This window comes from Anomaloglossus baeobatrachus, chromosome 1 (assembly GCF_048569485.1).
Source record: "Anomaloglossus baeobatrachus isolate aAnoBae1 chromosome 1, aAnoBae1.hap1, whole genome shotgun sequence".
NCBI classification, from domain to species: Eukaryota; Metazoa; Chordata; class Amphibia; order Anura; family Aromobatidae; genus Anomaloglossus; species Anomaloglossus baeobatrachus.
The window spans coordinates 389,477,607-389,504,510 of NC_134353.1; the positions used below are offsets into that span (position 1 = coordinate 389,477,607).

General features: G+C 47.5%; 2 protein-coding genes and 1 long non-coding RNA gene across 17 annotated transcripts in view; 2 read left to right on the top strand and 1 right to left on the bottom strand.

Annotated features, from left to right (window-relative positions):
- Positions 1-26,904, bottom strand: part of ADGRL3 (adhesion G protein-coupled receptor L3) — a 1,180,558-nt gene that overhangs the window by 475,078 nt on the left and 678,576 nt on the right. For all 15 annotated transcript variants that reach the window (XR_012754627.1, XM_075352554.1, XM_075352542.1 and 12 more), the window contains 2 exons: positions 26,669-26,772; positions 14,685-14,870 (listed from right to left, as the gene is read on the bottom strand). Coding sequence is in view for 14 of the 15 variants with exons in the window: in XM_075352554.1 (XP_075208669.1) it covers positions 14,685-14,870; positions 26,669-26,772 (290 nt within the window). In the remaining variant the exon portion in view is untranslated. The remainder of the gene's footprint in view (positions 1-14,684; positions 14,871-26,668; positions 26,773-26,904) is intronic.
- LOC142293573 (uncharacterized) lies at positions 1,926-2,436 on the top strand. Its single transcript, XR_012751292.1, has 3 exons — positions 1,926-1,999; positions 2,079-2,156; positions 2,257-2,436. It is a non-coding gene; the product is annotated as an uncharacterized LOC142293573 (long non-coding RNA).
- On the top strand, positions 2,497-3,891 carry LOC142303291 (uncharacterized). Its single transcript, XM_075344543.1, has 2 exons — positions 2,497-2,707; positions 2,838-3,891. The coding sequence occupies exons 1-2, from the start codon at positions 2,511-2,513 to the stop codon at positions 3,889-3,891; spliced, it is 1,251 nt and encodes a 416-aa protein (XP_075200658.1). The 5' UTR covers positions 2,497-2,510.

Below are 26,904 nucleotides of genomic sequence, written 5' to 3' on the forward strand. Positions count from 1 at the left end.
ATTTTTTTTTCTTTTTTTGCAGGTGCAGTGTTGCCGTTGAATTTGTGGACAGCCAGTTGCTGTGTCCGTTTCCATTGAGTGCCAGTGCGGATTTGGAGGAGAGTGTTCCTGAGGTAATGTCCACAGTACTGTCCACAGATCACTGCTGTGAGCTGCGTACATGTACTTAGACATTTTTTTTTCTTTTTTTGCAGGTGCAGTGTTGCCGTTGAATTTGTGGACAGCCAGTTGCTGTGTCCGTTTCCATTGAGTGCCAGTGCGGATTTGGAGGAGAGTGTTCCTGAGGTAATGTCCACAGTACTGTCCACAGATCACTGCTGTGAGCTGCGTACATGTACTTAGACATTTTTTTTTCTTTTTTTGCAGGTGCAGTGTTGCCGTTGAATTTGTGGACAGCCAGTTGCTGTGTCCGTTTCCATTGAGTGCCAGTGCGGATTTGGAGGAGAGTGTTCCTGAGGTAATGTCCACAGTACTGTCCACAGATCACTGCTGTGAGCTGCGTACATGTACTTAGACATTTTTTTTTCTTTTTTTGCAGGTGCAGTGTTGCCGTTGAATTTGTGGACAGCCAGTTGCTGTGTCCGTTTCCATTGAGTGCCAGTGCGGATTTGGAGGAGAGTGTTCCTGAGGTAATGTCCACAGTACTGTCCACAGATCACTGCTGTGAGCTGCGTACATGTACTTAGACATTTTTTTTTCTTTTTTTGCAGGTGCAGTGTTGCCGTTGAATTTGTGGACAGCCAGTTGCTGTGTCCGTTTCCATTGAGTGCCAGTGCGGATTTGGAGGAGAGTGTTCCTGAGGTAATGTCCACAGTACTGTCCACAGATCACTGCTGTGAGCTGCGTACATGTACTTAGACATTTTTTTTTCTTTTTTTGCAGGTGCAGTGTTGCCGTTGAATTTGTGGACAGCCAGTTGCTGTGTCCGTTTCCATTGAGTGCCAGTGCGGATTTGGAGGAGAGTGTTCCTGAGGTAATGTCCACAGTACTGTCCACAGATCACTGCTGTGAGCTGCGTACATGTACTTAGACATTTTTTTTTCTTTTTTTGCAGGTGCAGTGTTGCCGTTGAATTTGTGGACAGCCAGTTGCTGTGTCCGTTTCCATTGAGTGCCAGTGCGGATTTGGAGGAGAGTGTTCCTGAGGTAATGTCCACAGTACTGTCCACAGATCACTGCTGTGAGCTGCGTACATGTACTTAGACATTTTTTTTTCTTTTTTTGCAGGTGCAGTGTTGCCGTTGAATTTGTGGACAGCCAGTTGCTGTGTCCGTTTCCATTGAGTGCCAGTGCGGATTTGGAGGAGAGTGTTCCTGAGGTAATGTCCACAGTACTGTCCACAGATCACTGCTGTGAGCTGCGTACATGTACTTAGACATTTTTTTTTCTTTTTTTGCAGGTGCAGTGTTGCCGTTGAATTTGTGGACAGCCAGTTGCTGTGTCCGTTTCCATTGAGTGCCAGTGCGGATTTGGAGGAGAGTGTTCCTGAGGTAATGTCCACAGTACTGTCCACAGATCACTGCTGTGAGCTGCGTACATGTACTTAGACATTTTTTTTTCTTTTTTTGCAGGTGCAGTGTTGCCGTTGAATTTGTGGACAGCCAGTTGCTGTGTCCGTTTCCATTGAGTGCCAGTGCGGATTTGGAGGAGAGTGTTCCTGAGGTAATGTCCACAGTACTGTCCACAGATCACTGCTGTGAGCTGCGTACATGTACTTAGACATTTTTTTTTCTTTTTTTGCAGGTGCAGTGTTGCCGTTAAAGTTTGGCCCATCAAGTTGTTGTGCGTGGCCTGTAATAAAAAAATATGTCGTCTTCTGGTAGCCCGCCCTTCGGTTCAGAAACTGAGGTATTTTTTTTTTTTTGGTGTTATTTTTTTAAAAAAAAAAAAAAAAAATTTTTAAATAAACGACATTTACACAGGTGGCCGAAACATCACAGGAGATGCTGCCAGAAGAGGACGGAAGGGGTGGAGAAATACACGGAGCGGGCGGTCATAGTGTAAGTTTCATACAGGAATTGTTTACCACAGCACACCAAACACATAAGTAAATAATGTTTTTTTTTTTCTTCACTAAAGGCTTCAACTTCTAGGGCTCACGATAGAGCTCCCCCAAGACCGTCCCAGGGTCGTCGTCGAGGTGGCGGTGGTCATAGTGTAAGTTATTTTTTTTTTTTTTTTTTTTTTTTTTTTTGTCATGTCAGTGTGAATTTTTGTCTATTTTTTTTTTTAATTTCTTTTTTCTTTCTTTGAACAGGCATCACAGCGTGCTCCCGATTCTGACGGTGAGGAGGCCGGATTTATCAACATCGACCTCCTCATCGATGAAGTTAGAGAAAGGGAGCCGCTGTGGAACATGGCTGACCGCCGCCACGCTGATTCGATCGTAACCCGTCGACTCTGGGACGAGGTATGCCACGCAGCGGTAGAAGGTTGGGGGGAGCTCAATTCTCATGGCCAGAAGAAACAGCGTAAGTATTCACAGTTCAGTAGGTTATGCTGCATGATGTAATGTGTTGTATACTAACCACTTTCTGCTTTCCACTTTCAGGTGACAAACTTCAGAAGCGGTGGCGGTCTATCAGGGATCGCTTCAAAAAGGAGTTGAATCAAGAGATGCAGGCCCCGAGTGGATCCGGAGGACGCAGATCGAAGTACCGTTACTTTAGAGCGTTGTCGTTCCTCCGGACAACTATGGTGTGCAGAAGGTAAATATTCCCCACAATATGTACAAAGTATAATATTTTATGTCTGATTTTTTTTGCCTTTTTTTTTTTAGTCAGTGCCAATGTATAGCAATTAAATTAATTATTGTTTTGTTTTTCCTCTTTTTAACAGCACCGTCTGCAGCACTCAGGAGCCTGCATCGAACCCGACAGGAGCGATCCCTGAACAGTCCGCCACTGGGGAACACAGGCACAGACCCCACCCATCTGAACCTTCCCTTCCATCGACATCTGTCCCATCCACCTGCGCTGGAGCTTCCCGTGAGACTTCATTACCTGAAGCTGCTGGTGATGAGATAGCTTTTCCCCTACCCCACCCCTCTGACACTGCTGCCCTCAGTAGAACACCTTTGGGTTCTGGGCGTCAGCGTCATAGGGGTCAGGAAAAGAGCTATGCGCCCGAGTTCTTGCATCTAAATGCAGCCTTCCAGAACGCCATTCAATTATTAGCCGAACAAAATCGTTCATCTTTTAGCTTAATAAATGCCAATATGGAAAAAAATACGCACGAATTGTGCACGCGTCTGGACAGGCTGCATTTAGATGCAAGTAAATCACCCAATCATTGTTTTTTTCAAGCCGTACTAGAGCGCATGGAAAAGCTATCTCTTGACCATCAGATGCATGTAATGCAAGCCACACGGCAGGCTCTGGCGCAGGTTGACTCCCAACCACCTCCACCCACCCCTCCAAGACCACCTGCCCCCCCTCCAGCCATTGTCCCTACTCCCCCTACTGCCCAGTACCAGCCTGCTGCCCAGTACCAGCCTGCTGCCCAGTACCAGCCTGCAGCCCAGTACCAGCCTGCAGCCCAGTACCAGCCTGCGGCCCAGTACCAGCTCCCAACCACATCTGCCCCTACACTTCCTACCCACTACCACATCTCGCCTTCCACACCCATCATGACCCCAACTCAAGCCACTAATTCACCAGCCACCTCTTCTGTCTCCCAATCCCTCCACTCCACCCCTCAATCCTTACCAAATCCCATCCCATCTCCTGGTTTCCCTCTTGTTTTCTCAAGCACACCTTCACCTTCTGTTACTTCCCCACCACCACCACCAACACCACTTTCCACCCTCAATACTCCAACTGTGCGTGTGTTCCCACCTGTCAGCCCCTCCAGTACTATCTCCACCCCAAGCCCAAGATATACCAATTTATAATTTATGTTTGTAATAAAAATAAAAGTTTTTTGTTGAAAAGTATTTATTTGTTCTTGTTTTTTTTGGGGGGAATATTATTTTGCAAGTTAAGTAAATAAAAAGGTAATACAAAAACATAACATGTTGTAATTTGACGGTGTAAAAATTACAAATTTTTAAAGCGAGTGAAAGCTTAAAATTAACAAGGTTAACAAGATATTTTTTAATTTATTTTTAACTATTTTTATTTGTTATAAAACTAAACAAAAATCTTACACCATTTGATCTTGCCAATCTACTCTACCTTCTGGGGACACAAAATAGTCAGCATATTTGTCACGGATTGTTGAACAGGCAACACTACTCCTAAATCCAGGACTGGTGTAGTCAGTCAAAGAGGTGGATTCCAAACTCTGGTCATCCAAGGACAAAGGTTCCTTTGTTAAAACAAAATTGTGCAGTACCACACATGCTTTCACAATTTCATCCACAGTTTCAATGTTTAAATTAATGGCTGTTAACAACACTCGCCATTTGCTGGTTAGTATCCCAAAGGAGCATTCCACCATTCTTCTGGCTCTGGATAATCTGTAATTATATATTTTTTGTGTTTGCGTCAATCCACGGCTTGCATATGGCTTCAATAGATGTTGGGAGAGTTGAAAGGCTTCGTCGGCCACAAAAACAAAGGGCATTGGGGGCTCACATGTGCCAGGAAGAGGTCTTGCAGGAGGGAAATCAAAAGTATTCCCATAGATTCGCCGCCCCATTGGGGACATTTTAAAGACCTGAGAGTCATTGGATCTCCCATATGCGCCAATGTCCACTGAGATGAATTTGTAGTCCGCATCCGTTATTGCCATTAGGACAATTGAGAAATATTTTTTATAATTGTAGTATTCTGACCCCGAAGCAGCAGGTTTCACAATTCTTATATGTTTGCCGTCCACTGAGCCAAGGCAATTTGGAAACTGACAAATGTTATAGTATTGTTCAGCAATTGCAAGCCATCTGTCCCTGGTGGGCTGGGGGATGAAATCATCATGGAGGCAATCCCACAAGGCTTGGCAAGTGTCTCTAATGATTCCCGAGATGGTGGAAATTCCTAGTCGAAACTGGTAGTGGAGGGATGAAAGCGACTCTCCAGTTGCAAGGAATCTGTAAAGGAAAGACAATAATTATCAAAAAATAATAGCAAACACATTACAGTTAAAAGTCAATTTACAGGAGGATACAATTTAAAAAAAAAAAACTTACCTAAGCGTAACCAGCAAACGCTCCTCGGGTGTTATAGAGAACCGGCTGTAGGTGTCCGTTTTACGTATGTTGTCCGCAACAAGGCCAAGGAGGACGTCAAAATTAATCACTGACATCCGGACATAGCTTGTGAATTTTTCATGGTTTCCACGGAGCTCCAGGTATAGTGTTGAAAACACCCCACGTGTCAGTCTCTGTGCAGTCAGGGGATGGATCCAAAAGCGTCGATGTCGCTGACGCCTCAGTCGCTGTCGCTCCTTTTCTCTGACGATGATAGCCAAGCGATTTGCCTCAAATATAAAATCTGCAGCGATCTTTGTGTAATTTGCAAGAATAGCATCCATGGTTTCTGCTTGCCTCTGTCTTCATTCTGTCATATATGCTTCAAAATACTGTATATATACTATATGTTCCCAATAGCCAATCAGAATACGGAACTCGTTAATTGTTTGTTTAGTGTTTAAAAAACGGATCCGTAAAAAAACGGACATAACGGATGCAAAACGGATGCAAACCGGACCTACCGGATCCGTTTTTTAACGGATCCGTCATAAACGGATCCGCTTAAAAACGGAACCGGTAGGTCCGGTTTGCTCCGGTTTGCACAACAAAACCGGAAACGTTGGATACGGCAAAAAAAAGGACTGTGCCTGAATACAGAAAACTGATGTGTGAAAGTAGCCTAAGAAAATAAATATGTTACAGATGGGAAGGTTCATTTATACTGTTTATGAAAAACTAAGTAGGAGGTAAAAAAAATGTCATACGCTACTGACACACAGACTATGTGCACATGGAGTCTTTTTGCTGAGAAGAAACTTAAGCGGGCTTTACACGCTGCGATCTCGCTAGCGAGATCGCAAGTGATCTTACCCAACCCCGTCGGTTGTGCAAAATGGGCAGATCTCTGCCCGTGCCGCACAATCTTGTTTAACCCCATCACACGCACTTACCTACCCTGCGTCACACGGCAGCCGTCCAATAGAGGCGGAGGGAAGGAGGTGAGCGGGACATAACATCCCGCCCACCTCCTTCCTTCCGCATTGCCGGTGGAGGCAGGTAAGGAGATGTTCGTCGCTCCTGTGGTGTCACACATAGCGATGTGTGCTGCCACAGGAATGACAAACAACATCGCTAAGAAGCAGAAAACGATTTTTTGTTTCAGGACGACCTCTCCGCGGCAAACAATTTTGACCACTTTTACGATTGTTTAAGGTCGCTCATAAGTGTCACAGACTGCGATATCGTTAATGACGCCGGATGTGCGTCACAAACACCGTGACCCCGACGATAATTCATTAACGATATCGTAGCGTGTAAAGCCCGCCTTAGTGTCAACGTAAAGTTTTTAGGAGTTTTGAGATTTCGATAAGGACTTGGAAATGTCCTTTTAGTTTCCGCTCAATTTCTGCTTCAAAACTGCTTGAAAAATGTGTGAACATAGCATTAAGAAAATATTTAGAGTATGTGCATACAGTTTTTTGGTGGTTTTGAAGCAAAACAGAGTATAACATCTACAAGGTTGTTTTGCAAAGTTTACTATAGTTTTGGCACTTCAATGTTTTTGAGGAGTTTTGAGATTTGGAGGAGGATTTGGAGAGTTTCCACTCAGTTTCTGCCATAATAACTTGAAAAACTCTATGCACACATAGCCCAAATCCTCCTCAAAACCTTGGAGGTTCTGCTGAGTGTCTGCTCTGAAAGCGATGCATAAAGCCCTGTACACAGCGAAAAACTTGTGCAATTTTCACAAACTATTTCATGTTCATTTGATGCTTACACAAAACGATAGAATACAGTTTCCTCACAAGGGATACAGGAAGGCAGTTAAATTTAAAGGGGTTTTTTTCATAGTAAGAGAAACCTGTGACTTCACTTTTTGTTTAACAACAGAATAAACAAATTTTGCTTTGCTCAACATCCCTGGGTTTGGTGCTGTTTCTATGCTGCTGCTCCCAGTGTTTGTTATTGTCTGCAGTGCTGCCGTCATGTTGTTAGTGCTGCAGCCGTTCAAGAAGCTCAGGACCCCTTAGCGACTCATGATCTACATTAGCAGAGCTGCTGAGCTTGGTGTTTGGTTATAGCCCTGTCAACATCATGTCAATGCTGCAGACAACAGTAGGCACCTAGGACAGTAGCACACCTACCGGGCACACAGAGGTTGTTGTCGCCCTGGACCCGTCGCTCAAATAGGGTCACCCAGAGCTACTGCTATGCCCGTTGATATAGATAGTCTCTGTGGTGGAGAAGGCAGACATAATCTCCCTGCACTACCACTCTCCATTTTGCAGATCACAGGTAGCTTTAAGCCTGCTCTCTATGGAATGGCAGGGTGCTGCACTTGCTGAGGCACTGGAGAACACAAAGGATGTCAGGATCTCGGTGCACTGAAGTCATCAAGCCACGCCGGGACTCTGATGTGCTGTGTTGGTCCACCCATGCTTTGCTGGGCCATTATAGCATGGAAGCTAATGTGAGGGCCGTTGCACAGTTTAAGGCCTACTTTCAGGGCTTTCACACAGTATGTGGACTACTGTAGTGGGTCATTATACAGTTTTGAGGCTATTGTGGGGGCCATCATACAGTGTGAGGGTCAGACTCATTATATAGTGTGGGGGCCATTATGTGTGGGCCAGTATACAGTCAGGGAACTATTCTGAGGGCCATCATACACTATGGGGGCCTTTAGACAGTGTGGGAGCTATTTTAGGGGCCATTATACGGTTTGGGGCCTAGCTTCAAGGCCATCATATGGTCTAGGGACTACTGTGTGGGCCATTATACAGTGTGATAGTTAATGCAGGGACCATTAAACAGTATGGAGGCTACTGTTTGGGCTAGTAAAAACAGTATGGGGGCGATTATACATTGTGGGGGCCATTATACACTTTTGGGTACATCACATAGTGTGTGGCCACAGTTCCCCCTTTTGGGGGAACTGTGGACCCATCATGTAGTATATAGATGAGCCCTGGGCCCATCATTCTGTGTACAGGGGAGTTGTTGGCCCATCATACTGTGTATAAGGGATCTGTGGGCCAATTAAACTGTGTATTAGGCTATGTGCACACGTTGCATTTTTTTCAGCGCGGAAAAAAACGCACCCTCTGGCAGAGGGGAGAATTGTAAACAATGCTTTTTGAGAAACAACGCATCAAAAACGCATGCGCTTTTCCATGCGTTTTTCATGCGTTTTTCTAGGTGCGTTTTTTAAGACTTGTCAGTGTTAATAAAGTTGGTTGAACACAGACCTTTGGAAAAAAAAAACCTGTGATGTCATTTCCTTCTCCACATTCTGTTTGGATAAATGGGAGGGCTTCGAATGGAAGGAGCACCATTTGAATTTTGGAAAAGTTGAAATAAACTTTGCGCACCATGTCACATTAGCAGGGCTCCTTGGGTACCTATACGTCAGAAAACCCCCACAAGTGACCCCATTTTGGAATCTGCACCCCTCAAGGATTTTATTCAGGAGTATATTAAGCATTTTGAATCCACAGGTACTTCCCCCAAAATGTTGCTGTAGCAACAATATTCTCACTTTTAGGCCCGTTTCACACGTCAGTGAAAAACACTGACGTTTTTCACTGGCGTGAAAAACACGCACATGTCCCTCCATGTGCCGTGAATCACGGCACACGTGGGTTGTCTAAGTGCAATCCGGGCTCCGTTCTCCGTGGCCCGTGATTGCACTCAGTAATCATCTCACCTGCGCCCACTCCCGCTCTCCATGGTGATGATCGCTCCCGCGGTTCAGCATCCGGCCGGCGCTGACCCCTGCAGTAGCTGCTTCCTGGGTCGGCTGTGTCGCGCATCATGAATATGCGCGACAATAATGAGCCGGCTCAGAAGCAGCAGGGAGAACGGGCTGCAGAGGACATCGCTGGACGCCGGGTGAGTAAAAATGATTTTTATTTCAAAAGCACGTTTTTTTCTGGCACGTGTTTCACGGACCACACCACTGCGTGGTCCGTGGAACATCAGTGATGCCAGAAAAAAATGGACATGTCTCCGTGCGGCAATCACGCACACGCGGGTATGCCGCACGGAGACACGTGCAGTGTAAAATCACTGATGTGTGAGCAGACCCATTCATTATAATGGGTCTGCGTATGTCAGTGATTCTGGTATGTTTAAAAAAAAGCACAAATGTCCCAGAATCACTGACGTGTGAAACAGGCCTAAGGCTATGTGGCCATGATCCAGCGACACGGCGTCTAGTACACAGTGTCAGCCTTCCTGCAGCTGCCCATGCCCACGCCCACGATTTGGGTTCAGGCTGCTGTGGAGCTCTATGCTACCTGCAGAGAACACTCTCGTCTCCGCAGCATAAATTGACATGCTGAGGCTCGGGAAGCCACGCCACTGGTCAGTTTATGCTTCGGAGAAAAGAAGCACAGTGGGCATGGGATCTCCAAAAATCCTTCCACTGTGCTTCTCCTGCACAACGCAGCGTTATGGATGCAGGGAAAACACTCAGCGCCCATAACGCTGCAAACCCTGATTGTGGGCACACAGCCAAAAAAGCGTCAATGGATGAAGGGATGTCAAATATATATAACGTCCCAACCCCGCCTGCATATTCTAAGCTGGCACCTTTAGTATCTTTCATGTGGCACTAAAGGGTGCCTAGCTTAGTATTTATCCAAAAAAAAAAAATGAAAAAAAAATGGCGTGGGGTCCCCCTTATTTTTGATAGCCAGTCAGGGTAAAGCACACAGCTGTAGCCTGCAAACCACAGCTGGCAGCTTCATCTTGGCTGGTGATCAATTTGGAGGGCTCCTCAGGCTTTTTTTTTTATTTATAAATAAAGAGTTAAAAAAAAAATAACTTGGGGTCCCCCCAAATTAGATCACCAGCCAAGGTGAAGCTGACAGCTGGGGTCTGGTATTCTCAGGGTGGGAAGAGCCATGGTTATTGGACTCTTCCCAGCCTAAAAATAGCAGGCCGCAGCCGCCCCAGAAGTGGCGCATCCATTAGATGCGCCAATCCTGGCGCTTCGCCCCAACTCATCCCGCGCCCTGGTGCGTTGGCAAACGGGGTAATAAATGGGGTTGATACCAGATGTGTAATGTCACCTGGCATCAAGCCCAGCAATTAGTGATGTCACGGCGTCTATCAGATACCAGACATAACTAATTGACAGTAAACAAAAGCAAAAAAAAATGACAAAAATTTTTTTATTAGAAAAAACACTCCCCAAATCATTCCCTTGTTCTCCAATTTAATCAAAAAATTTGAAAAAATGGGTCCGCAGAAATCCATTTGGACGTCCCACGTCGGCTCTGGACCTTCTAGAATATGGGGGCACGTTCAGGGAACGTATCCCCCATTTTCTAGGAGGGCAGACCCTCCATTTGAGGAGAGTGGGTGCCAAAAATCTGCACCCACTCTCCCCGGGTCACAGCTGCAGAGTGCGAGCAGCCAGCACAGCTCACACTGAACACAGTGCTGGCTGTCAGCTGCTCTGCACATGTGACCGGCCGGCGTCTGCTGTGAAGGAGGAGGAGGCCGTGGGGGATCAGCGCTGCGACCGGACAGGTAAGGGGGAATACCGGGTGTAATAGGGGGTGACCTGGCAGGGCCTGGGGGGGCATTTTTCTGTCGTATGTCTCAAGGCACATGCGACAGAAATCATAGGAGCAGGGCGGCCGGTGCGCTACTGTGCGCGCGGCCATGTTGGATTTTCGGGAGGGGGGGTCGGGGCGGGCACTTTGGCGATACCGGGGGCTTTCAAGGACTTTGCCAGGAAGTGAGGTCAACAGGAAACCTCTTGACCTCACTTCCAGGTAAATGCCTGCGTTCTGTGTGCCGACAAAGCCCGCGGACCGCAACAAAAAAGCCGCTCACTGCGGTGTGGCTGCGTTCTGACCCCACATCATTGATTTAATGGGGGAGAGAACGCAGCCACACCGCACAAAAGAAGTGACATGCTGCTTTTCTTTCCGCACCGATTTTTGGCATCCAAAACGCTGCGTTTAGAAACGCAGCATGTGCACTGATTTTTCGGCTTTCTCATCCACTTTGCTGGGAAAGCTGAACGCATGCAATTTGCCACTGAAACGCTGCGGTTCTAAACGCAGCGTTTCCGCAGTAAAAAACGCAACGTGTGCACACAGCCTTAGGGAGCAGTGGGGGGATTATACTGTGTACAGGGGAGCTTCAAGACCATCATGCTGTCTATACCTAGCAGTGAGCCCATCATATTATATATAGGGAGCTGTACAGGGATTCAAGGAACGTTATTAAATGTTAAGTGGACAATTAAGAAGCATTATTGTTATAGGAGCACTCAGGGTATTGTGACTGTCAAAGGTTCATTATTACTTTCTACAGGCAAAATATGGGCACTTTTCTAGGTGACCTGCACAGGGCATTAATATTTTTTAGGAGAAAATTTTACCATCTAGAGCACACAAATGAGGCATTATTAACATGCAATGGACACAGGCGGTGGCATTATTATGTGGCGCGGTAAGTGGAGCACTGTTTTGTACCACACAGTAGATGCAGTTGTAGCACCCAGGGGGCAGGGGAATGGCAGGCACGGGGTGTCTCGTAGCTGCATTACTCGTGACCTGGCTGGTGTGATGATCTGGGATGTCGCGGTGGCCTGCCCGGCCCCGTGCCCCAAGATGCACACGAACAAAGAGGGAAGACGATAGGGGGAGTAGTAGTAGGATGAATTTCGTAATGCCACCTGTGGTATGCAGCTAGGGATTTAGCCGCTGCTGTTGCTGTGCTCCGGGGCAGATGGTAGCAGCAGCCAAGGATGGTATTGTTCCCCACAGGTGGAGCGGGCCCCCAGGGAGGATGATGAGGGTAGTTGGGATGGCATTTGTCAGTAGCTGCGGTTCCAGGTGTCTTTACTCCCTCTTTGTGCCGCTCGCCCGGTTAGTGCTGGTGGTCACCTGCTGTGATGGGCTCCATTGAACCCGAATTCTTTCAGAGGCCAGTCCGGTGTGGTGCTCAGTGAGTCCCTTCCTCCTAGCACCGTGTGTGTTGGATCCCCGTGGCTTAAAGCTACTTGGGGACCCCAATTCGTCTCGAGTAGTACTCTTGTCTCTATTTGCAGGTACCGCGGCTCCACAATGGGACCTGGTCACCTGGCCCCGGATCCTCTCTTGTACAGTGCTTTCAGGCTCTTTGTGGCCAGGGAAGCTTGAAACCTCCCTGTCCCAGCAGATTCTGGAAAATCAACTTGGAGTGAGATCTTCCTTAGGGTCCTGCACCCTGAGTGTGGTGCCGGTTCCAAAGGAGCAATGAAGCTCTCCCCTCGGCAACCGCATGAACTCATGTGTCCCACCAGAGCGCCGGTGAGGCACGTTTGCTGTCTTCCTCTCCTGCTGGAGAGCTCTCTCTAACTGTTGTGTTGGCTCCTAACTCCCCCTTGTGGCTGCTCTTCCCCTGGGTCCCTGTCACTAGTGGGTGGTGCCCCCCATGTTTGAAGGCTACCTTAAGACCTTACCCTAGACCGGTCCCCATTGGGGAGGGCAACCTGGTTGTGAATTTGAGTGTGCGAGTGGTGAATCCGGTACCGACCTCCTTAGGATCCGAGTGCAGCATTACACCTCAAATCAGGTGCAATACTCTGGGGCGACTGAAGCCTCAGGGGCGCTACACAGTAATAGGGGCACATATGGCAGCAGTGGCTCAGTATTGGGGTATCAGCAGGAACAGGAGTTTGTAAAGGTTGGAAATAGATGAGGATGGTGCTGGAAATGTGAAATGTGAGAAGTCAAATGTGTCTATGTTGTAAACACTGCAGATGAGTTGTGAGTGGAGAAGTTGTCATGTTGGTCTGGGTGAGATGGAAATGACAGGAAAATTGAAGGGCTCCATCATATACAACATCAGCTGGAAGTCACTATCTTTAACTGTACTGTAATCTCTTAGGGGTGCTTCACACACAGCGAGCTCACTGCCGAGATCGCTGCTGAGTCACGCTTTTTGTGACGCAGCAGTGACCTCATTAGCGATCTCGCTGTGTGTGACAATGAGCAGCGATCTGGCCCCTGCTGCGAGATCGCTGCTCGTTACACACAGCCCTGGTTCGTTTTCTTCAAAGGCGCTCTCCCACTGTGACACCCAGATCGCTGTGTGTGACAGCGAGAGAGCGACAAATGAAGCGAGCAGGGAGCAGGAGCCGGCGTCTGACAGCTGAGGTAAGCTTGTAACCAAGATAAACATCGGGTAACCAAGGTGGTTACCCGATATTTACCTTAGTTACCAGCCTCTGCAGCTCTCACGCTGCCTGTGCTGCCGGCTCTGGCTCTCTGCACATGTAGCTGCTGTACACATCGGGTTAATTAACCCGATGTGTACAGCAGCTAGGAGAGCAAGGAGCCAGCGCTAAGCAGTGTGCGCGGCTCCCTGCTCTCTGCACATGTAGCTGCATTACACATCGGGTTAATTAACCCAATGTGTACTGTAGCTAGGAGAGCAAGGAGCCAGCGCTCAGTGTGCGCGGCTCCCTGCTCCCTGCACACACAGCTAAGCGGTGTGCGCTGGTAACTAATGTAAACATCGGGTAACCATACCCGATGTTTACCTTAGTTACCAGTCTCCGCAGCTTCCAGACGACGGCTCCGTGCAAGCGCAGCGTCGCTTGCACGTCGCTGCTGGCTGGGGGCTGTTCACTGGTCGCTGGTGAGATCTGCCTGTTTGACAGCTCACCAGCGACCATGTAGCGATGCAGCAGCGATCCTGACCAGGTCAGATCGCTGGTCGGATCGCTGCTGCATCGCTAAGTGTGAAGGTACCCTTACATGTTCTGCAGGACTGATATCTACCAATTTATGGTCACCATATGGTGTTATATCAGTGTTGATATTTGTATAGACATTTGTTTTACAGTAACAGCATTGTCATCTGCTGAGTTACCCCTGTATTTACAGTTAGGCTGCTATAATCGCAGTTACCAGTTAGTGGCTCACAGAAATGTTTCTCCCTCCTGAGTTTACCCCTAGCTACGTCTTTGACCTAGGCAGATCGAAACAGTGCTAAACTCGGGGAAGGGGTTTTTTTTAACATAAACTGTGCCTGCGAGCAAAGGTATTCTGAAAATGCAAAGGGAATCCGTCACCAAGTTTTTGTCAACTAATCTTATATTAGTATAATATCAAAGATCTTTATTTCAGCCATGTATCACTTACTAGGATGCTTTCTGTATTTTCTGTAGTTTTGATAAAATCACTGTTTTATAAGCAGGAGATTATCACTAGTGGACTAGTAAACCTGCTGCCATGTAGTTCGTGAGCTCTGTGTTATCTCCCAACCACTGATTGGCAGTTTTCTCTATATGTAGAAAGTGTAGACAGAAAGATTCCAATCAGTGGTGTGGTAGTGGTTATATAGGGCTCAGCATTCAGAGAACTGCTAGATCGGCAGCAGATAAAACAATGATTTTACCAAAACTACAACAAGCAGCTCAGTAAGTGACACATCACTGGAATCAGGCTCTGTGTCGCTACATCATGCTACTCACTTTAATTCTTAGGTTAATAATATTGCATGGTAAAAAAAAAATAACAAATACGATCATAATGAAAACTTACCTTGTTTAAACTTCGAGCTGCACTATCTTTTCCACCTGGAGTCAAATTTCTTAACTGTACATCTAATAAGTCCACCAGTTGGTCCATAGCACGAACAGAATAGGTAATATCTCCAGCATTCAATCGACTTCTTGTGTGCTCTGAAAGCTCTCTTGCAATGTTTGCTGCGGTTTCTAATGACTTCAGCTGAAATAATATTGTCATCATAAAACAAAAAATTAATGAGTTACATGGAAAATTCACTATTTCTTAAAGCTGCTGTTTCATGTTCATTCTTCAGGAGCACAGCGCTCCCTGTCTCCTGGCTTCCTGCTTTCCGGCAGTGAGGAGAGGGAGGCGACGTGCTCCTGACTGATTCACATTTTGGACCAGATGAATTGTTGAGCCACGAGCCCAAACTGTAAGAAGTTTTGCCTCTGCAACATCAGAGCAGCACCGTGGCACTGAAGGTGGCTAGATGCAGCTACTTTGACAGCTTCAAAGCAGTGATTACAAGCTCTTTAAAAAAGAAAGCTTGCGAGCACTGTACTCCTTGCCTAGAGTACCACACCACTGAGAGATGGCTGTTAATCTAGGCAACTCACAGTAAACAATGCAAATTTACAAGTATGTTGCAAGTTATCTCCCTTCTGATAAAGTTCCCTAAGGCGGGCTTTACACGCTGCGACATTGCTAGCATCGGCTAGCAATGTCGCGTGCGATAGCACCCGCCCCCGTCAGTGGCACGATATGTGGTGATCGCTGCCGTAGCGAACATTATCACTACGGCAGAGTCACATGCACATACCTGTGCAGCGACGTCGCTGTGACCGGCGAATTGCCTCCTTCCTAAGGGGGCGGTTCGTTCAGCGTCACAGCGACGTCACAGCAACGTCACTGAACCGCCGCCCAATAGAAAAGGAGGGGAGGAGATGAGCGGCCGGAACATCCCGCCCACCTCCTTCCTTCCTCCTTTTCCAGTGGACAGAGGTAAGGAGATGTTTGTCATTCCAGTGGCGTCACACATAGCAATGTATGCTGCCACAGGAACGACAAACAACGTTACTGCAGCAGCAACAATAATTGGGAAGAGGGGGGGATGTCACCGATGAGCGATTTTGAACATTTTTGCGACAATTCAAAATCGCTCATAGGTGTCACACGCAACGACATCGCTAAAGCGGCCGGATGTGCGTCACAAATTCCGTGACCTCAACGAGATCGCTTGAGCGATATCGTAGCATGTAAAGCCACTCTTAGTCACCACATTATTGACCATACACTTCCAGTTGGTGTTTGAATAGTTTATAACATGGAGGAACATAAGAGTGCCCTATGAGAAATGTAATATTTTTCGCCTTACACATTATATAAAACAGTGACCATACAGAGGTTAATGTAGATTATCACTATATCACAAAAGTCAGTACACCCCTTTCATTTTTGTAAATATTTTATATTTTTTCATGGGACAAGACTAAAGATATGACACTCTGATACAATGTAAAGTAGTCAGTGTACAGCTTGTATAACAGTGTAAATTTGGTATGCCCTCTAAATAACTTAACACACAGCCATTAATGTCTAAACTGCTGGCAATTAAAGTGAGTACACCCCTAAGTAAAATGGCCAAATTTTGCGCAAAGTGTCAATATTTTGTGCAGCATGGTCACCATTATTTTAAAGCACTGTCTTTAACTTTATTGGGCATGGAGTTCACTAGAATATCACAGGAGCCACTGAAATCCTCTTCCACTCCTCCATGGCAACATCACAGAAACAGTGGATGTTAGAGACCTTATGCTCTTTCAACTTCCATACAGGATGCTCCACAGATACACAAGAGTTTAGGTCTGGAGATGTTCTTGGCCAGTCCAGCATTTTTACCCTCAGTTTCTTTAGCAAGCACTGATTGTCTTGGAGGTGTGTTTGAGGTTGTTTTTCATGTTGGAATACTGCCCTGCGGACCAGTTTCCATAGGGAGTGGATCATGCTTTTCTTCATTGTCACAGTACATGTTGGCAATCGTGCTTCCCTCAATGAACTGTAGCTCCACACAGCCGGCAGCACTCATGCAACCCCAAACCATGACATTCTCACCCCCATGCTTGACTGTAGGTGAGACACACTTGCCTTTGTATTCCTCATTTACTTGCCACCAGACATGCTTGACGCCATCTGAAGCAAGTAAGTTTATGTTGGTCTCATCAGATTGCAGGACATGGTTCCAGTAAGCTACAGCAATCTGTTTGCATGCTTTCTTCTGCATCATCTTTAGAGGAGACTTCCTTATGGGATAACAGCCGTGCAGACCAACTTGTTGCAGTGTGTGGCATATGGACTGAGCACTGATAAGCTGACCACCCATCCCTTTAACCTCTGCAGCAATGTTGGCAGCACCCATACATTTATTTAGAAAACACAACCTTTGGAGATGACGCTGAGCACAAGCACTCAACTTCTTTGGTCAGCCATGGTGAGGCCTGTTCTGATTGGAACCTGTCTTGTTAAACCATTGTATGGTCTTGGCCACTGTCTTAGAGCCCAGTTTCAGGGTGTTGGCAATCTTCTTATAGCCTAGGCCATCTATATGTAAAGCAGCAATTCTTTTCTTCATGACCATTGAGGAAGGATTCTCCAGTCATGCTGTATGTGTGTTACCCACCAATATCATCTGTAAATAATACACGGACTGCATGCGACTTGGTTCAAATTGGCCACAGCAGCCTTTATTACCTATTATTTACATTCTAAACACAAGGGGGCACCGTCCAACGGGCGACCCCAACAAATAACAATAGGTAACACAGTAACCAATACAGTAAATATATAACCCTGGGTAGGCCCAGTCCAAGAACAACTTCTCACTCCAATATCCATGGCCGCAACACACCGACCCAGAGATGAGGTATTAATCACCCACGGATGCCTGCAACATCCTGGAACCCTGAGCCACCATACCAAGACGGTGTCTCTCTGTCCAGTTACCATTCCCTTCAACCGCCTCTGGACCAGACCTACCCCCACCACAGGACAGGGCTCATGACTCCTTATGTGGCCTGGACCCGCCACAAACCAACAGCTTGTTCCGCACCTCCACGCACTCCCAGTGCCCACAAATTAGCACCAATATCGTTGAGATGCACCCCAACGAAAACACGAAAACAAGAGGACTCCCACCTCCCAATGCGTCTCACAACCTCGTCCCCGAGACCTCACCGAGAGGCCCCCGTGGCAGCCCCAATCCTGAAGGAGTGCGATCCCTAGTCCTCCAGGCGCTCCCCCGCCCCTTGCAAGCAATTCTGCAGCACCACCACAAATTGATACCTTGGCAAAAAGGACCCAACCACGTGACACAATAACGGGCTCGGGCGTCCCCCCAAACTGTAAAAAACTCAACCACCACCCGTACCGGACATAATTCCTCACCCGGAACCGCATATAACATCAACCTTCCACGACCCGCCTTATCCGTTTCAGAGTGACGACGCCGGCACTCAACCCTCCGCCCCACCGCAGACACATCCTCTGACATCAAACCACCACCTCTAAACTTAGATTGGCTAACCAACTCCCCGATCCGAAAAGCCCCATAAAAGGTTAGCACAAAAGCCGTCTTGAACAAAATCTTCTCTAAGCAGATGAACATATCAACCGCAAACCACTCACCAAATGCTTTAACAAAACAAAGGATATCGGCCGCCTTGTGTCTCGCTCCTTCACACCCTTGTGAAAATCCTTAAAGGCCTGCCGCACCCGAAAATCCTGCGAAATATCCCTCTCACCTGTAAACTTCAACCAGAAAGCCACAGCCGCCACCCTATGCGCCACTGCTGATGCCGACCGACCAACCTTAAAACTGTTGCTCACCACTCCTAACAATGCCACCAAATGATCCACCTAGCCCCTTTCAAACATGGGCCCCAACAACACCTCTCATTCGGCCCACACTTTTGCATATCGGCACCAAGTAACCTCGGTCACCGAGTTCCTGATCAGTCCCGAAATCACAGCCTCACCAGACTCCACAAGCCTCACCAGGCTCCACACAGCTCCAACCTCGTCTGCCCCCGACATCAACTCCCGAAACCTGTGGAACTGAGAACGAGACAAAGCATCAGCCACCCTATTGTTGACCTCCAGTATGTGCTTTGCCACTACATGAATGTTCAACTGCAGACATTTGAGCACCAAATGCTGGAAGTACGCCACCACGGGCCCAGATTTAGCAGACAAACTGTTAATCGAATGCACCACCACCTGATTGACACAATGGAAGCAAACCTTCCTCCCGGAAAACTGCAGACCCCACAACTCGACCGTCACCACAATTGGAAACAGTTCGAGCAATGCCAAATTTTTTACTAAGCCGACCATACGCCACTCTGCCGGCCATTCACCCAAACACCAATGGCCCTGAAATATCGCTCCAAAACAAACCGACCCAGCTGCATCCGTATACAGTTGCAACGCTCCATTAGGCACAATCTTATCCGGCCACAGTGCACGTCCATTAAATCGCCACAGGAAAACATCTCATACCATAAGGTCCTCCCTAATCTCCCTCGTGACCCGCACAAAATGACCCGATAACTTCACACCCGCAGTAGCCATCGCCAACCGTCTAGCAAACATGCGCCCCATCAGCATAATTCTGCATGCAAAGTTCAGCTTCCCCAGCAAAGACTGCACCACTTTAAGCTGCACCATCTTTGCCAATCTCACTGCGTCTACCGCGGCCCTTAAGTCCAGAACCTTCTCCTCCGGAAGCCTACACTCCATAGCCATAGAATCAATCTCTATCCCTAAAAAACGCATCACTGATGCTGGACCTTCCGTCTTTTCCTGTGCCAAAGGGATCCTAAAAGAGTCCGCCACCTTCTGCAACAAAAACAACAAACCAGCACAAATCATCGATCCTGCCAGTGCACCACAGAAGAAATCCTCCAAATAATGAATGATTGATGTGACCCCAGATACATCCCACACAATCCACTGAACAAACTAACTAAACGCCTCAAAATAGGAACAAGAAATAGAACAACGCATCGGTAAACAGCGATCAACGTAATAATTCCCATTCCACCAACAACCCAATAAATGCTGGCTATGTGGGTAAATCGGTAACAACCTAAATGCTACATCCACATCTGACTTTGCCATCAGTGCTCCACGACCCGCCGCCTTAACTAAATCCAACGCTCTGTCAAATGACACATAATACACTGCCGACAATTCCGGAGCAATGCCATCGTTCACCGATGACCCTTCCAGGTAAGATAAGCAATGAATAAGCCGAAATTTGTTCGCCTCCTTTTTTGGCACCATCCCCAACGGAGAAACAACCGAATCGTGACATAGAGGGGCCTCGAAAGGCCCGCCCATCCTGCCTAACTCAACTTCCTTACCCAACTTTTCAACCACAACATCCGGGTGTTCCCTCGCAGAGCGCAAATTTCGATAAGGCGGTGAAGACAAACCAACAACCGACGGAATGCGAAAACCATGGGAAAAAACAAACCTCAAAAGGGACGCCGCCTCAACATCCGGGTACCTATTTAAAAATGGCCCCATCGCTTCTACTTTCACCGGCGTCCTCCCTTTTTCCAGCCTCATCCTGTTACGGTTGCTGCGAGCACTGGAGACTATGTCCAGATTTCTTGCTACTGCACATGTGCGAGCGCTGGAGACTAAGTCCAGATTTCTTGCTACTGCACATGTGCGAGCGCTGGAGACTAAGTCCAGATTTCGTGCTACTGCACATGTGCGAGCGCTGGAGACTAAGTCCAGATTTCGTGCTACTGCACATGTGCGAGCGCTGGAGACTAAGTCCAGATTTCTTGCTACTGCACATGTGCGAGCGCCGGAGACTAAGTCCAATCTTGGAACCATTGCACATGTGTGGGTGACATCATCGCTGACACGAGGTCACATGTCTCTGACACCTTCTATGCCGATTGGTCGCTGGTCATGTGCTTGTGACGTCTTGCTCGGTGATAGGCCAGCATGACGTCACTCCTGTCGTTCTGGCAGCGGATTGGCTCTGGTGTCCTCCATCTTGGATGAGGCACAGAGTCTATATAAGACCCTGACACACGCCGCATGGTGCTCAGTCCTCTTGGTTCATGCATATGAGTAGACGCTCTGTGCGCGTTCCTCTAGGCATTCCTCTGTCTATGCTAGGTGAGCGCTACCGGCAGGGTAGCGTTCTTATACCTTACAGCTTCGGCTGCTGTCCGTATCCTTACCTCTTAGGGGAGCGGACATAGGCAGGTGCCTGAGGCACATGGTCTGGCTGGGCCTTGTGATTCTACTCGTAGGTGGACGTTGCCGCTAGGGTAACGTTCCTTATACTGCGTCTGGCAGTTGTTCGTATCCTCGCACACTAGGGGAGCGAACAGAGGTAGGAGCTTTGTGCGGCTTACGCTGCTGTTCGTCTCTTTTGCACCACTAGAAGAGCGGACCTAGGCAGGTGCCATATCTAGTGGTTCGTGTCCTCGCACACTAGTGGAGCGAACGCAGGTAGGAGCTTTGTGCGGCTTACGCTGCTGTTCGTCTCTTTTGCACCACTAGAAGAGCGGACCTAGGTAGGTGCCATTTCGCACACATTGCCTTTGTCTCTGTGATTGTTAACAGAGATCATTCCACACACCCTCCAAGTAAGGGAGGAATTGCTTTACTTACTTATTATATCCTTCTGTGAGTTAACAGAGGTATTGCACTCTGCCATAGTCTGCAGCAAAGTCTTTGCACGGTGGACCCTGACTGTCTGATACTCCTTTCGGTTATTATCAGACAGCCCCCCGTAACACATCCCCAGTCTTTCTTTTACCCTTCTTGAAACACTTGGCCAGACTATGTCCCTCTCCACAGCCCGAGCACTCATGCTTGAAACATCAGGCCGCTCCAAATTTGCACTGCCCTTCATTATACTGCCAACAAAACCCCTTCTTCTGGTTTGCCAGGGCCCCAACTCCCGATCCCCGCCCCCCCAAAGGGATGACTAGGAGCCGCCATCAACCGCATCCATAAGGATATATCCTTATGATCCCACTGCATACTCACCTGCAGCGCCTTCCTCTGCCTAAATTGCTCGTCGTACCAGGCTAAACCGCCATACGTCCTATAAGCCTCCCCTATCGCATCCATGTAACCAAACAATGCCGAACAATGTTCCAGTTCCTTCTCCCCAATAACACTCGCCAATATCGCAAATGCCTGTAGCCAATTTGCAGATGTACGAGGAATGAGCCTATAACGGCGCTTCTCTTCCTCCTCCTTCTCCTTCTTGGAGTCACTCGGCTTGACCTTATCCAGGTTAAACTTTTCCAGGGGCAGCAGAGAAAATATATCTACATACTCCCCTTTCCAAATCTTATCCCTCACATCATTTTTCAGGTGAGCCCCCAGCGGGCCCTCGAAGCACACGTACACCTTGCTATTGGCCCTGTCATCCAAACGCACCACCTCATCCTCCTTTTCCTTCTCTTTCTCTTTTTCCTTCCCATCCCCTGTTGCCTCTACCATGACACTCGCCCCTGCTGCCTCTGGCGCCCTCTCTCTGCCTTCCTGAGGGAGACCGCCGCTGCCGGGGGCTTCACAACGGATCTGAGTGACCGGGCAGGAACCGCAGGGCTCCTGCTGTCACCCCCACTCACCGCCGCCTCCCGGGTGCCCGTTGCACCAGACCGCCGCTCACCTACCCTTGTGCCGGACTCCCCGCTGGCTGCAGCCCTTCGGTCCCCCCGACGACCGCGGGGGGGGGTATCGCTGTCCTCCACCATCCACCGAGCGCTCTCCCGTCCGGGAGCTGCCGCTGCATCCTGAACTCCAGATGGAGATTCCTCCCGCCGGACGGAGCAGCCGCTGAGTGCTGCTGCTGCCCATCCTGCTGCGGAGGGTCCCTGGAGGGGCTCTCAGATCTCCTCCTCACTCCCCCCGCACTTGGCGAGTATCTGCGGGGTGGCCGAGACCGCCGCCCACTGCTGACAGGGGAGCAAGGGGAAAGTGCTGACGGGTTAACCCCGGCAGCCCTGATGTGGGACTGCACTGCCTGGGGCCCGTGCACCGCCATCGCCACCTGGATCCGTCGCTGAAGGTCCTGAAGATCAGCCATCCTGTTGTCCATCCTGGTCGGTCCACGTCCGGAAGTCAAGAGAGGGGGTAAGACAAAGTTCCTTACTTACAATCCCTCACCTGCCCCCTACCTCTTCCTCCAGGAAACTCCTCCTACCCACCAATCCCTTCTCTGCCCTGTACCAACCACCTCCTGTCCCTATTAACCCCATCACTCCTTCCCTTCCCTCTAGTCATATCACACCTCCACCCTATGGGTTCCATGGCTTTCTGAGCCTCAGAGAATTCTTTGCCATGAGGCGTCATGTTGAACTTCCATTGACCAGGAGACAGTGTGAGAACAATAACATCAAATGTAAGACACCTGCTCCCCATTCACACCTGATACCTTGTAATACTAATGAGTCACATGACATCGGGAAGGGAAAATGGCTAATTGGGCAAAATGTTGCCATTTTCACTTAGGGTGTACTCACTTTTGTTGCCAGTGGTTTAGACATTAATGGCTATGTGTTGAGTTATTTAGAGGATACACCAAATTTACACTGTTATACAATCTGGACACTGACTACTTTACATTGTATCAGAGTGTTATTTCTTCAGTGTTGTCCCATGAAAAGATATAAAATATGAGAGGTGTATTTTCAGTGGGTTCTGTTGAAGAAGCTTAACGCGAATTGCGTCAGGGTCTGCTCCTATCACCGTTGTAATTGAGCCTTGCAGCCTTGCCTTACTTTTAAAACCTTCATTTGAAGGAAGCTTTGAATCTGTTTCAGTTTTTACTTTGCCTGTCATTTCTTTGACTTTTAATGTAACTATGGCTTTTATCTTTGATTTTTCTGACATGACAGCTTTGCCTATTCCAATAAATTAATATTTTTTCAATGTGTGATTTATGCCCAATTCAAACAGTGGACACTTATAGTGGTCTATGTCTCCCTCTAGTGTTAAATATTCATTTACTCACTTTTGCCATCCATTTGGTTATACCTTTCTTTTTATGCTATTGTGCTGTGAATTACAGTGGAACCTTGGATTACGAGCATAAGTGGTTCTGGGAGTCTGCTCTTAAGGGTGCTTTACACGCTGCAACATCGCTAGCGATTGCTAGCGATGTCGAGCGCGATAGCACCCGCCCCCGTCGTTCTTGCGATATGTGGTGATCGCTGCCGTAGAGAACATTATCGTTATGGCAGCGTCTTCGTATTGTTGTATTGTCTTCGTAATTAAAGGGAACCTGTCACCAGGTTTTTCCCTTATGAGCTGCAAACAGCACAAGTGAACCCTTTTAATATTCCAGAATGCTGTATATAAGAACCCACGCCGCTCTGTATAACATAAAAATCACCTTTATAATACTCACCTAGGGGGAGGTCTGGTCCAATGGGTGTCGGTGGTCTCAGTCTGCTGCCTCCTCCATCTTATGCGATCACCATCCTCTCGCCCATCTTCGTGTGCATGACGCGACCTGTGTCTTTCACAGAGAGGCCGCCATTGTGCTCCTGTACATACGCACTTTGTTCTGCCCAGCTGAAGGCAGATCAAAGTACTGTAGTGCGCATGTGCGGGTGGTCTATGATCTTTCCTCGCACCTGCGCATTACAGTACTTTGCTCTGCCCTCAGCTGGGCAGATCAAACTGCGCCTGTGTAGAAGCGCAATGGAGGCCTCTCTGTGAATGATGCAGGACATGTCATGCACACAGAGCTGGGCGAGAGGATGGCGATCGCACAAGATGGAGGAGGCACCAGACCGAGAGCAGCGACACCCATCGGACTGGACCACCCACTAGGTGAGTATTATAAAGGTATTTTCTACAGAGTGGCCTGGGCACTTATATAGAGCATTCTAGAATGCTCCATAAAAGCTGACTGGTGGTGGCGCAACTCATAAGGGAAAAACCTGGTGACTGGTTCCCTTTAATAAAGATTTGAATTTTATTGATTAAATATTCTTTGTGTTATGGCATTTACTCCCTTATCGCTATAGGTTCACACATTATTTAGAGTACCCTTTATTCTGTGGTCATATGTTAGGTTTTCCAAATATTAAGTTGGGGGTGCCAACAGTTTTGTCCAACCCATTTTTGGGGTTTTATGTGAAATTATGACCAATTTGCCTTTTTTTCTGTTTTTTGTTTTCTTTTTTGTGTTGTCTGTTCATCCAGTACATACAAAAGAAATAAACATGTATAACAAATCACGTGTAATGGCAATAATTTTCTGGGAGAAATACTTCATTCTCTGGAACAATTTCAAAGGTGCCATGACTTTCGGCCATGACTAATTTTATATATAAAACGTCTGTATGATCACTATTTTATAGCATATCAACTGGCTTTGAAGGAGTAAATATTACATAGACATGCTCCGAGTAATGTTCTTCTGGAAAATCTTGTGTCTAGGTATTTATGTGGATGTTAATTTGACATCCAAGATTGTTGCAGGCCAAGTAAATGCTTTCAAGTCATCAGTATTTCTTAGAGGCCGTAACAACTTTCAGAGGGATGATGATGGTTTTAGAAACAACACAAAAAGTATAAGGTGTAATTTGGCCTCCAAATTCCACAGTGCTCAATCAGATGTACAAGGATTGCTGGAAAAACAAATCTGGGGCCAGCCTCTTAGTTACGGGGTTTACAGAGAAGAGGAGCAGGCAGTGCTGACAGTCATGCATATTTCAATAGTGTGTTTATGAGTTCCCACACCCCCTGCTTCTAAAATGTACAGTTGTAGCTAAGGTTACCTTAACACAAATAACACAGCACTAGTATATCATGCCACCAAAAAAGCTTCCATGTCAGTGGATTGTGCAATGTTAAGCTATGCAACCTTCTGTGAAAAACGATCAAGGGAGCATGACTTTTGTCAAGCTAACCTTGGCTACATCAGTAAGGCAACAGGGAGAAAGCTGTCATTAGTGGGTGGAAGAGGAGAGCTTGCAGCTCATGAATACACCAGACTTCCGACTCAATGTGCATTATTGGCCTACAAGTCTCCCGGTAGGCGACAGCTTCTCCTCCAAAGATCCTCGCTAACGTCTGAGCATGTCCTGTGGTACCTGGCACCAGGAGTGCAGTTACTGCAGCAATTTGTAAAAGCTATATTGCATAAGGGAAGGTTTTATTGTTATGGCTGACATTTACACCTTAAATAGGTATGGATTCTCTAAAGGCCACTTTACACGCAGCGACATCGCTAGCGATGTCGCTGCCGATCACACCAATCCCCGGCGTTTGTGCGATGCGGGAAAATCGCTGCCCGTGGCGCACAATATCGCTAGGCCCCGTCACACGGACTTACCTTCCTAGCAACGTCGCTGTGGCCGGTGAACAGCCTCTTTTCTAAGGGGGCAGTTCGTTCGGCGACACAGCAAAGTCACACGGCAGGCGTCCAATAGAAGCGGCTGGGCGGAGAGCAGCCGCATGAAGGTCACGCTCACATCGTTGCCGGAGGATGCAGGTACGGTGTTGTTCGTCGTTCCTGGGGTGTCACACATAGCGATGTGTGCTGCCTCAGGAACGACCAACAACCTGCGTCCTGAACCAGCAACGACATTTGGTAAATGAACGACGTGTCAACTATCAATGATTAGGTGAGTAATTTTGATCGTTAGCGGTCGCTTGTACGTGTCACACGCAACGACGTCACTAACGAGGCCGGATGTGCGTCACGAATTCCGTGACCCCAACAACATCTCGTTAGCGATATCGTTGCATATAAAGCCCCCTTAAGGCTGTTGTATGCATGAATGAAAACTGTGATATTGTTAACCGTGAAAATGAGTGGCTCCCCTATAGGACCTAGTACTTTATAAATAAGTGCTTTTTGTTATTAACCCTTTATTTGAATTGCACATGGAGTATTTTCTTTTCAAAAGTTTCGTTATTACTCTATTATAAAAATCTGACTGAAAAAATAAAGTGTTCACCTTTTGTGCAATATGACTGATCCACGGAGATGAGCAGTTACTTAAGTCAGGTCCTAATGGACTCCATACTCCATCTGGAGCAACGCAAGTGTACGTTGCCACACCTAAAACAGAAATATACAAGTACAGTAAAAAAAGGTGAAAAAGCAATAATAATAGTGAGTCAAAAGCTGCATACAGCAATCACATAATAAAGTTAGGGCCGAAGCCAGAAAAGACATGTCTTTCATACACAC